The sequence below is a fragment of the Ambystoma mexicanum genome, chromosome 9 (genome assembly GCF_040938575.1).
Source record: "Ambystoma mexicanum isolate Mex_15411 chromosome 9, UKY_AmexF1_1, whole genome shotgun sequence".
In the NCBI taxonomy this organism is placed as follows: Eukaryota; Metazoa; Chordata; class Amphibia; order Caudata; family Ambystomatidae; genus Ambystoma; species Ambystoma mexicanum.
This window is the reverse complement of record NC_090931.1, coordinates 954,788,726-954,801,818: the sequence shown is the minus strand read 5'-3', so window position 1 is coordinate 954,801,818 and position 13,093 is coordinate 954,788,726. Positions and strand designations below refer to the sequence as shown.

Genomic DNA, 13,093 nt, shown 5'->3' with positions numbered 1-13,093 from the left:
GGTTTCCTCATCCTTGCTATGGGTGGCCAAATGTAGATGTCTGATAGTTAGTGCATGGCCTGCACCTTGTGTCTAGTGCTTCCTTTGATTGCCTATCTGTTGTAAGTGCCAGGCAGTTGCTGCTGTGGCACGTGTGAGGAACCTGCCTCTCCTTGCCCAGCTGTAACTGTCAGAAACGAGGAAGGCTAGAACCAGAGATTATAAAATGCGTGAACAAGACATTTAACATCCAATATTGCCCAATGGCAACTGATAATGGGACTATAAACCACCCCTCAGCCTTTAAACCACACCCTAACCCCGTAACTGCCCAGACTACACAACATCACTGCCGCTCCGCAACAACACCCCAAAACATCTCCCCAATCTGCTCTTACACACAGGGAGCCCATCTGTCCCTCCCACTTGCTTGGGTGCTTGCACAGAACTCATGGATGCTATCCTGTGGACACTGCACACAGCCACCTGAAACTAGCAGCAGGAAGAGGCAAGAGTGGTGCAAAAGTGGAAGAAATGAGCTCACCTGCACACATACACATATACCTTCTGTTCACAAAAGGGTTACATTGCAGTCACATTAGCTGCTGACCAAATTCTAAGCTTCACAGTTGGCCTTCACAGGAGTGAGCCTCAGAATCTTATGGTGCTCGCAACCCCCTCTATGCCTCATGATGTCAACCACCGCCTCCACCACCACCACTGGATTTCATATCTGTACAATGCCTTGTGCTTTCCCAATTCACTGTTTCCAGTTCCTTCCCCACCTCCATCTGGTTTAATGGGTCAATTCCTTTATCATGACTCTGTGAAGTGGCCAGTGATGTGATTGTTCTATCTGTCCTTGTCACACTGCTTCTTTGGTGAAGCAATTTTCTTTTTCAATAAATAAGTCCATGTATCAATACACATATTTGCTGATTAATACTAAGTCCAGATTGTGTAACAAGGGCTCACATTGAGTCCCAGGTAGTAAGACTTACCCATGGGTGTACATATGACTAAAGTGAAAGAAGATTCAATGGTGTTTGACTCTTGCAATCACAGTGATCTGAATATCTCTCGTTTGAGGATGTCTGGGCAAACGCATGGGAAGACATCAACAGGAATTGTTGGCTTTGGAGTTAACATTTTATATTGTAAATTACTATTCCATTCTATGTTGATGATATATAGCCTATAACTCCAGAATCAATTCTTGAACAGGGGGAGGGTCCCAAGGATAGATCCAGTCACGTGCATGTTGTTAGGTCTTTCGAGTGCAACGGCATGGGCCTGCATGCTGTTGCAAATAGAGGCGCAAGGCATCCACACTCTGCTGGTTCTTCGCAGGTGTGATAGGCGCAATGACTGTGGGGACAGCAGTGACGAGAGGGGCTGCACATACCCCACCTGCCAGCCGCATCAGTTTGTCTGTCAGAACGGTCGCTGTATTGCCAAGGCATACATCTGTGATGGGGATAATGACTGTGGCGATGAGTCTGATGAGTTGGAACACCTCTGCAACACCCCCGAAGCCACCTGCGCGCCCCAGTACTTCCAATGTGACAATGGGCACTGCATCGAAGCAGCGAAGATCTGCAACCACCTGGATGACTGTTCGGATAACAGCGACGAAAAGGGATGTGGTATGTACATTTTTACTTTTCGCCTATGGCATTGATATGGATTCCAATAGTTTTGTGAAGTTCTCACAAGAAAGAATTTAAGTGATTGGCCCTTCTTAAGTAGGGGGTGTTTCCCAAGCTTTTCATATGCAGTAGATCATTACTGCCATACCAAATCTTTTTAATGCATTCCTTTCTGTGCATAAATAATTATACTCTATTCTGTGCTTAATTAATGGTACCATCCTTGTCTCTCCTACATGTTGAATGATAAGTTTTTAAGTATTTTTATGTAAGGACACATTTTATCCATAACTTTGATCTACCTGGCTAAGTGTTTGCCTACTATACAAAAGCGGGGAGAAGGTCAACCCATATGAAGAAGAGTTACTCATTTTGGTATCGAAGGCATCATTTTTGGTTAGGCTGTCACAGCAAAATCGTAGCTGTGCCTCTACAAAGGCACAGCAGCTACAAACCAAGCAAAAGTTGACAAACATTGGCACAGTCACATTCTCAGAAAACACGTTGTAAAACCTTTTCATAACCCTCTCTACACTTTACAACATACAAAACAACCCAGATCAAATGCTTGGAGCATGTTTTTCGTGATTTTCTTCTGGTTGCACAGTACAGTTGAGCAACAAAGGCCTACATTCTTCTCAGTTGCTCCTCAAATGCAATTTTCTGTGCACAAGCAAAACCCTTAGGGATAGAGCCCTGGGGGACACGCCAGCCCCCTTCCAGAGGTTTTCTCTGTGCCTGTGGACAATCCACAATTTCTCTCCCCCGACCTGCATGCCAGAGGGCCTATCTTTTAAATTCTTTCTTTTCCAGGGAGGTGTTGTTTCTCCACACCACTGCCCTCACAGGGAAAACCATGTGTGGAGCCAATTATTTCTTTCTGCCATGACACAGAATCTTACCAGGGAGATCGCAGAATCACGTCAGTTGCGCTGTTAATAGTAATGTCATGATTCCTCGGTCTGCGGAGTCTGTCACAAGAGCCTTTCCGGCACTTGGTGAATCTACGGCATGGGGAGACCCTACTGACCGACCTGTCCTCGAGAGAATCAGTGGATGCCAGAGAGCGAGACAGGGGCCTTCTTTGCACTTCTTTCTCACTCAGATGCAAAGCCAAGAATAACAGTGGTAGTAACTACTACTTTGATCCGTACAAAAACGGCCCTAGCATTCCAAGGTACCAGTCAGTCCCAGACCACCAACCATAAAACTGGTAGACCCCCCAATCAATCAGGAGAGATCAGAAAGCAGGCACCAGTTGCCTTCACCATAGGTCACGTGATTTTTGCTGTGAGGTGCCAGGAGGGGTAAAACAACATAGCTAAAACGAGGGTGAGGAGGTTTGGATGGGCACCGACGTGTCTGGAATTGAGTAAGTGTGTGCAATGCAATATCCTCAAAGTATCCTCTTAGCCCTTGTCTGCAGTACCAGGGGCACATCAGGTTAGAAATAGAGTCTGAATTGTTTTTCTTTGCCTAATAGCCAAATAAATGTAGCTTCATGTCAGATGATGCACAAGGAGGAGCCCCATACAAGAAGACGTACAGGAGAGGCTGGGGCCAATGGCCTGGCATCCCCTGTGGAGCAGGTAGCTTATGTATATGGTCACACCAACCAAACATCTGGATTTGTACATTATGGGACTCATTACGACCCGGACGGTAAGGGTTTCCGGTACCGATAAGGGCACCAGTACCGGTAATCCCTTACCGCCCTATTACGAGTTCCCTTTGCGGGTCCTCCCTTAACGCCCGGTTTTACCAGGCGTTAAGGACGGGACCCGCAAAGGGACTTTGGTGCTAATAACGGTACCGCAATTTGTGGTACCATTATTAGTGCCTTCCTCATTCCCATTGAGCCCTATGAGGGCTCAAATGGGAATGGGGAAGGGCCCCGATGAATGGGGAATTAGCGCCCCGCCAACCTTGGAATGGGCCGGTAATAGCTCCATTCACCAGGGCGGAGTCGGTAAGGATTTGGAGGTTACCTCCAAACTCCTAATGAGGCCCTATGTAATTTACGTCAATGATGACGCTGTGTGCCTTCAAAAAGTGTTGCTCATGCTGATTTTGCAAGAACGTTCCGTGGCAGCAAGTACTTTGCTGGCACATTTATATGTTTGTGGTTGTAAAACTTTGGTCTCTTTGCAAGAGGTGTGCTGGGCCTTTTTCCCTAGTGGGTTGTATTTTTTCTAGTGTGAGCGTTGAGGGCTTTCTGTAAACTGGCCTTGGACTTTTTGCATAAGTTTCGGGAAAATGTTAAAAGCCTTTACAAGCCAAAACAATGGTTTATTATAAATGTGACAGGGCTTTTAATGTGTATTCACTACAAAGTATCGTTCAAAAGTGTTTGTGATAAATTGCCACAACACTTTGTGTAAGAATAAGCAATGGTCCATCACTGATAATGGATCAGTCAATTATGCAAATATTTCTATAACTGCTTCTTTAGTAGAATCCATGTTTCACGGAAACTGAATGACTGCCACAGAACTTCTGTGCCTTGGTTTTGGGCTCCAGCGCTAAAGTCTCCCGGAATGTATTATTTAATAACCTACTGTCATCTTTATTTTCCTTTGCAGGCATTAATGAATGTAATGACCCTTCACTCAGTGGCTGTGATCACAACTGCACAGACACTCAGACAAGTTTCCACTGTTCTTGTCGACTGGGATACCGGCTTATGTCAGACAAGCGGACTTGCGATGACATTGATGAATGCACCGAGCATCCATCCGTCTGTAGCCAGGTCTGTGAGAACACGGCGGGCTCCTACATATGCAAGTGTGCCCCAGGTTACATCCGGGAGCCAAACGGAAGGCAGTGCCGCCAGAACAGCAATATCTCTCCCTACCTTGTCTTTAGCAACCGCTACTACCTGAGGAACCTGACTGCCAATGGACAGTCCTACTCCCTCATTTTGCAAGGACTAAGCAACGTTGTGGCCCTGGACTTTGACAGGGTGGAAAGGAGGTTGTACTGGATTGATGTGGGCAGAAGGGTTATAGAAAGGATGTTCCTCAATGGGACCAACAGGGAAACCATTATCAGCAATGATGTGCCCAATGGGGAAGGCTTGGCCATTGACTGGGTGGCAAGGTAAGAAAACCTATCTGAGGCATTCACAGATGCTGTCTGTATACAAAATTGTGTTGCACACTTGTTCCATTCCTGAAAACCATGGGCGATGTCTTACTACCAATGATGTTTTTTTCAACAGTATAAAATATTATTGATTTTTTTATTTCAGTTTTTTTGTTTGAAATTTATTTCTGAAAACAGTGCAAAATAGATAGTGAAATTAAATTAAATCATTTCTAATGAAGAATTCACCCTTTGTAACTGTTAAGGGAAATACACATTTTATTTAAACAGTGAATTTATTGATGTTGTTAGCAATGCATTTATCTCTTTGCAGCTTAGGTTGTCCCAGGGCTTGAAATTAAGAAAAGCAGCTCCTGGTTATCCAGCGTTGGCCAATGACCAGGAGTTACCACTGGGGAAGAAGCTAATACTTAGCGTTCCACAACTGTAACTTCCACATAATATGCAAACCTCTCGTTTTGTCCATTATTTAGGAACCCTTATGATTTAATGCTGTATAGATGTGTCCTAATGTTTATTTTTAGATTGTACCAAATGCACACAGTTAATTTCAGGTAGGTGTTTGTTCGGCACCCGTGTGCTTAGGGAGCCAAAAGTAGCTCCTGTTAGCTCTTGCTTTCAAGCTAACCAGGCTCTTCTAGACTACAAGCAGGAGCGTAATTGATCCCAGCTCCCCTCAATTTCGAACCCTGTTGATCTGTGCTCTCATTCCTTATGCGCATAATAACGAACAGTGAATTCCAGGACAGAGCAAATAACATGATGGGATCCACAGAAAACAAAACAAGTTGGTGCAATGTCACTGCAGGGGCATGTCCCTTAACCAGTTCAGTAATACAAGTTCAGCAGTCAGAAGCAAACACTAAAGAGCTAGTTAACAATAGCCCATGTCACATAATGTGAACTGTAAAATGTGCCTCACATTCTCCAGCATTGGATCTTTCATAGATTCACATGCTGTATGAATATTCTCCATCGTCAGGCTGGGAATCCTTGGTAACATAGAGCAGTTTATTTGTGAACTGTATTGTCAGTCAATTTAGTGCTCTAGTATATACGTTCTTAGGTCATACCGCCCACAGCCAATGGAAAGGGCTGCCTTAGCTCCACCTCTGGAGGCCATCTTCAAATTATCATTTTTTAACAGCATGTTTTGTGCTGCGAGTCCTCAGAAAAATCTCTCTCTATTATTGAATGTTTTCTACAGTTTTTCAACCAATTTTTTAATTGGCGACAGCATCTTGAGGATCTTTAACTCCCACAACACCTGGGGTTTCGCTGTAGTCCGGTAGCCGGCTTCCCATGGCCAGCTTCTCATCTCTGACTCATCTCTGATGCTGAGGCCTGCCTGCAGCATGGCTGAGTCCAGGAGGAAAAGTCTATTCAAGGCCTGTGCCTAGTGCTGCCTGAAGTATGTGTTTGTGGAGGACCGCCACAACAATTGCCTCTACTGCCTGCATCTGACACATATCATCCAGGAGTGTGAGATCTGCCAGTCGTTTTCCAATAAACTGCTGCGAGACCGCCACTGAAGGTTAGTGGCATGACTTGATGACGCTGGGTGGGGTCTCTGACTCGAAATCGGTCTGCAGTGATGCCTCGCTCAGGCAAGGCAGACCAGCACAGCGTACCACATCTAGTAAGAGGCCCAGGTCACAGGAAGCGGCATCTCAGAGTAGAAAAAAGGCAGACACTGCGACACACTCCTCTGGGAATTCCTCACAGAAGTATGCGTCATCGACAATCACGCAGGGCATGTCCGCCCCTTGTCTATGGAGAAATCGTCATCAAAGTCATCCATTACTTTACCTACCACTCAACGAAAGGCTCATAGCTGATTTTCATCTTCAAAAAATAAGACCCACCGGCGATCACGACTTAGACCCCGTCAACTACACCATTGACGACAATGAGTATGAGCCCCGTCAACGTGTGCTTGAAAACCTTCGACCACGACACCGTCGACAACCTCGATCAAGTCTTTTTCAACCATGATTAGGCTATGCCTGTAGCACCATCAGCTGCTATGCCGTCAACTCCTTTGTTGGCTCAGCCATCCGCATTATCTGCCTAGCCCAGGCCAGTTCACCCTCTTCCACTGGCTCTTGGGATCTCTCGAGAAAGCTCAAGTTCATCAACTGTTCCGCCGGAAGACATCCTACAATACAGTTTGGATTTAGAAGAGCCACTGGCAGTCTTTGCCAATGACGAGGAGATGGTGATGGAGGAGGTCCTCTCCAACATCAAAATTGACATGCGTCTGACTAAAGCAGCTCCAGCTGCAGGGGTAGTCCCCCCTGCCATTCTTGCAGCTCCTAGTGACATCGCCTTGGACATTCTAGCCAACTTACAATCACAGGTGTCGGCACTCCCAAACAGATTGCCTGATCCTTCCGCACCACAACTGGGCCAGAGTGGATGAGCTGCCCCTCCTCACCCTCCAAGAGACCTCTGTCCTCCTGTTCCGGTGCAAACACTAAGGGACACAGAGTCAGAGGAGTATGTTCCTGGCGACAATGCCTCTACCCACACCACAGACACAAGCACAGGCAAGCTTGATGACCTTATCCCTTCAGATGGTGAACTGAAGGAGGTTTCTCTGCAAGATTCTCCACCAGACGAGATTGGGTCTTTTCACGCCCTAACATCGTGGCTGACGAAGATGTTCGGTCAAGCCCCTAAAGAGCAAAAGAAAGACAGCTTGTGTTACCAGCGTCAAGATCAGCAGAGAAGATCGATCGTGGCCATATCCTTGCTGGAGGATATCTGGGAAGATGGGTTGTTAACCATGACCAACCCTTTCTCTGCACCTCCCATGAAGGAGATGTTGGATAAAAAATATAGAGTACCAGACACTGGGCCTATGTGTTTTAAATCGCAACCTACCCCAGACTCTGTGGTGTCGGAGGTAGCCAGTAAACAATCCGCCAACCTTTCCTTCTCGTTCTTGATTCCTCCTGACAAGGAAGGAAAGCATCTGGACGCATTTGGGAAAAGGATCATCACAACAGCAGCCACAACCATCAAAGCAGCCAATGCAATGGCCATCCTGCCTAGGTACAACCAGGATCTCTGGTTTAAGATGGTGCCTATTCTTCAGTTCCTGGCGCATGACAAGAAGGAGGGGGCTTTCACCCTTCTTTGCAAAGTGGAGGCGGCGTTCGTCTCTGTGGACATTGCAGACACCGGGTTCCGACAGCTGGGAAATGGTGCAGTCCTTCGCAGGCAAGGCTGACTCAAGGCTACCAACTTCCATCTGAAAGTTCAGGCAAAGGTGGCAGACATGCCGTTTAATGGGGTTGACCTCTTGGGGAAGAAGGAGGACGAGATCTTGCAGGCCATCCATGCCGACACAAAGACGGCCTGCTCGCTAGGCACATTGCAGCAGCAGTGCCAGTCTTTTCGCTCAGTAAAATCTCATTGGTCGAGGACAACACAAGAATATCAGCCTTTCTACCAGTCGCCATCATACAGGTCCCCGTCCCACTCACCATCAGATGCATAGAAGAGTATTTCATAATCTAACAGAGGCAAGCTATGCCGACATGGCTCTCCCCACATCATGGGCTAAGCAGGCCTGACCTGCCTCAGGTCCAGCCCCACCCCACTTTCACACCGATGTGGGAAGGACGCTTTGTCAGTTTGTCCACAAGTGGCAAAACATCACCACCGACAAATGGGTGCTGTCCCTCATCCAGCATGGCCACACGCTGGAGTTTGTCAAATGTTCGCCCACAATTACTGCCTTGCAAAAGGTGTAGGAACATGTGCATCTGCTACTGCAGGAGGTTCATTCGTTTCTGTCAAAGGGAGCCATTGAAAAAATACCTCCCAGCCAGCGGGGATAAGGCGTATACTCCAGGTATTTCCTAGTACGGAAAAAGTCAAGATGGTGGAGGCCCACACTAGACCTTTGGGTCCTCAGCAAGTTTCTAAGAGCCCAGACTTTCAGGATGGTTACCCTTCAACAAGTCATATCCGAGCTGTAAGAAGGGCCTTTTCTAGCATCCCTAGATCTGGAGGATGCATATTTCCACATCGCTATCCACCAAAAACACAGCGGCTACCCGTGCTACATGGTGGCAGGTTGCCACGATCAGTTCAAGGTCTGCCCTTCGGATTTAGGTTGGCCCGAGAGTCTTCACCAAATGCCTGGCCCTTGCAGTGGTACACCTTCACCGAGCAGGCCCATGCGTTTACCTGTATCTGGACAACTGGCTAGTACAGACAGCACAATTCACCACAGCTGCCCATCACACCATGCAACAATGCCCACAGTCTCTAGAGTTCTCTGTGAACTTTGTAAAATCATGTCTGACCCCATCTCAGCGGGCTCCCTACTTGAAGGAGCAACTGGACACTCGCTCTTGCATAGTGACTCCATCGGAGGAAACAGTACAATTGTGGCTTGCCAAGGTTCTGAGGCTCTTGAAGGCCCTACTGGGGATGATGTCCTCTTGCATCCCCCGACTGCAACATGGCTGACTCGGCAAGCAACCTCTCCAGGAGTTCCTTGATGTATGCTGGCGACAAGCTCCAGGCTCCTAGGAGGACAAGATTGTGCTGACACAACAGTTCAGGAAGTCACTGCACTTGTGGTCAATCCAAGCTCACCTTGGTCAAGGTGCTTCATTTCATCTGCCCCCTCACCCAGTCACTGTCACTGCGGACACCTGCCTGGAGGGCTGGGGTGCGCATACAGGGGATCTGCATGCCAGGGGTCTATGGATGGACAAAGAGAAGGCTCTCCAGATAAACCTTCTTGAGCTGCAGGTAGTCCTTTGGGCACTCAAGTCCTTCCTTCCACATTTCAATGGTTGGGTGGTTTGGATCTTTACAGAAAACACCACGACAATTATTTATATATGAAAGCAGGTAGGCACCAGATCTCTCGCTATATCTGCGGAAGCACAAGCCCTGTAGCACTGGCCACTGAAGCAGCAAGTGTTCCTCATTCTTTTCCACCTCCCAGGCGTTCAGAATACGTTGACAGAGTCCATCAGCAGCGAACTCTGCTCATACCACGAATGGGAGACCCCTTCACGTATCCCTAGGAGGGGAAATTCAGCATGCTTTTCCGAATTCACCTGGTGGCTCAAGTGTTAAGCGTCTTCAGACAACATCAGTGTAGACTGATATTAGTGGCCCCTGCCTGGCCAAGACAGTTCTGGTACTCTGAGCTTCTGGCCCTGTCCTCTTCTCCCCCGATGAGGCTTCCTCCTTGGAACCTTGGAACGATCTGCTTTCCAAGAGCGAGTGTGCAGTCCACCACCACGTTCAAGACCCTCTCAACCTGATGGCCTGGCTCCTGTGCTCCTAGAGTTCGGCTCTATCAAACTGCTGCAAGACTGCAGAAACATTCTAGCACGAGCCCACACCCTGTCCACACTCGCCTGCTACAAGAGCAAGTGGACAAGCTTTGGTCTTTGGTGTCGACCAGAGGGTCTTGACCCTTTTACCGTTCAACCAAAGGACCTCCTACCATACCATATGTATTATCGCTGGCGCAAGCTGGTTTGGCGCACTCCTCCATCATGGTGCACCTTGTGACATTGTCCCGATACACCCGCTCCACTTAGCCACCTTCTGTTTGGTCTAGCCAGCTGGTCAAGGCGCTCCTCAGGGGCCTCTTTCATTCTTTTCCACCCACCAGACACCCTGCACCAGCCTGGAAATTGAAAGTCATCCTGTCAAGACTCATGACACCTCTTTCTGAGCCAATGCACTGAGTCCTGCTCAAATTCCTCTCTTGGAAGACTGCCCAACTGGTCGCCATCACATCGGCTCGAAGGGTTGGCAAGATCCAAGTTTTTTCCTGCAAAGTCCCCTATCTGACTTTCCACAAGTCCAAGGTAATGCTACGCACTAACCCATCTTTTGTACCCAAAGTCCCTCAGCATTCCTTCTCTATGAACCAGTGGTATTTTACCGTTCTTTTTCGGATCTCCTTTTTCTCCTGAAGAACGATCTTTATATTCCTTGGACATAGTGCGTGCCTTAAAATAATACGTTGCTCGCACAAAGTAATTCAGAAAGTCTTCTCAGCTCTTTGTGACTTTTGGTGCCTCTGGTAATGGCAAGGCAATCTCAAAGTCTTCAATTGCCAGGTGGATTTCATCATGTATCTCTTTCTGTCATCAGCAGGCTGGCAGGCATCTCCCGGGCAGACCCAGAGCTCATTCAACTAGAACGGTTCCTCTCTGCGGATCCCCTGTTGGACATCTGCAGGGCTGTGACCTGGAGGTCCGCACACACTTTTACAAGATTTTAGAGTCCAGAGTCAGCCGGGGGATTCTATGTAACCTGTTTGCGCGAGGTTAGTGTTTCCTATGCTATGTGTTTTCTTCGAGGAGCTTACTTCCACCCATTATGGTAATGTGGTACTGCTTTGTAATCTATTCATACAGCATGTGAATCTATGAAAGATCCAATGCTGGAGAAGGGATGAGTTACTTTCCTGTAACTCCTGTTCTCCAGCCTTGGTATCTTTCATAGATTCACATGTGAAGCTCCCGCCTACCCCGCCTATGGCTCTTGTTTGCTCATATTGCCACATTCACGTGAGTTTGTCAAAATCAGAAGATGGCCTCCAGGGTGGAGGTAAGGGAGCCCTTTCCATTGTCTGTGGGCAATATGACCCAAGAACAACTAGGCTAGAGCACTAAAGTGACTGAAGTTTTCAGTTTGAAAATAAACTACTCTTTGTTACCGAGGATTTCCAGCCTGGTGGCGTGGAAAATGCATACAGCATGTGATCTATGAATGATACCAATGCTGGAGAACAGGAGTTACAAGTACATAACGTACTCTTTCTGCTGCCGCAGTCCCCTGCCTGCAAATACCCTGAATCACAGAATGTAATTGCATGGAAGTGAGAGAGACTATGGGCCTCATTACAACGTAGGCGGTAGGGGGTTAACGGTGCCAGTAGAGCTGCCGGTGCCGTTAACCTCCTACCGCCTCATTATGAGGTCTGCTCGCGGGACCAGGCGTCCTTAGCGGGTCCCGCGAGCAAACCAGGATGCTAACAACGGGCCTGTGATTAACAGGCCCGTTGTTAGCATCCTCCCCATTCCCATTGAGCCCTATGGGGGCTCAAATGGGAATGGGGATGTACCGGGTCCAGGTTCCTTGAATGGGGAAATACCGGGCCCTTCAAGGTCGGAATGGCCCGGCATTTCCCCATTTGGGGAAAACGGACCCGCTAAAAGCGGCATGGCTACCTCCATACTTGTAATGAGGCCCTATGTATGGGTGCTAGGGCCCCAGAAGAATCTACTCTATGTATGTGTAAGGGTTGGTACACATTTACCATGCATTGGCCCGTAGCACCCACTTGGGTGGAGGGCTTGGGTGAATCCCTTCACTCAAATGGAAAATAGAATCACTTATTACAAGGGGGCATGTTTCTATTTGGAGCAGATACATGCAGGCAGTGGTTTGCATTGCACTCCTGTGTGCCTCGCCTCCAACAGTGAAGACAAAGGAAAGTGTTACCTCCATCGGTGAATCAAGCATGTACACAGGGAGGAAGTGGCCACTCCTGTATAATGCCCATTGCACACATATTGTGCAAGCAATGTCGTCCAAGAGAGTATACTGACTGAGAGAAAAAGGACATGTCTTAACAACCACTGCATATGGAAAAATGATGATGCCCGAGTCACTTTCTGCCTTCCTTTAGTCTCAGAACAAGACACATGGTGTATTCTATATGACTGTGGGGAGAATAACTCGGGGCAGTTACTAAAGGTGACTGTCAAGGCAGGAGACTGTCCAAATGAACTTCTAATCTGCTTTCACCCTCAGAAGAGGACAGATGATGTGTTGCTTTCCAGCACTGGTGGGAGTGGGAAACAGGGACCCATTCAAGCATTCTCTCATGGACTAAATGTGCTGCCCCACAGGCCACTCTCTTTCCCTTGCACCTCAAGTAGGACAGATGACGTGAATGAGCCCCAGCGCTGCAGCAAGTGAGATTTGAAGGAAGTCACTTGGTTAAGCAGTAGTGTGTTGACAAAGAAGCAGGTTGTGTTCCCACGAGTTTCTCTTTGAGACTCTCACACCCCTAGATTCGTTTTCATCTCTTTACTTCTCAAAAGAACATCCTGCACAATGGAGAGCGAGTGAGAGTGGGCATGAGCCACCATATACAACTCTTCACAAACTCCATAGATTGGCAAATATTGAGGTGCGAGTGTCTGGCTGCCAGGGTCTCCTGAGAGCAGGCTGCCCATGTGACGCATGCTGAGTCTAATTCTTACCCTAGCCCTTTCTCAAACAGCGAACATGTATATGTGTGATTCCCCCACCTCTTCTCTCTGATTTTGGAAGAAGAGGAGGAGTGCCATGGGAGCTTC

General features: G+C 47.7%; 1 protein-coding gene across 2 annotated transcripts in view; it reads left to right on the top strand.

Moving 5' to 3' along the window:
* Positions 1-13,093, top strand: part of LRP2 (LDL receptor related protein 2) — a 516,831-nt gene that overhangs the window by 363,025 nt on the left and 140,713 nt on the right. For both annotated transcript variants that reach the window (XM_069616158.1, XM_069616157.1), the window contains 2 exons: positions 1,330-1,625; positions 4,211-4,727. In XM_069616158.1, coding sequence (XP_069472259.1) covers positions 1,330-1,625; positions 4,211-4,727 — 813 coding nt within the window. The remainder of the gene's footprint in view (positions 1-1,329; positions 1,626-4,210; positions 4,728-13,093) is intronic.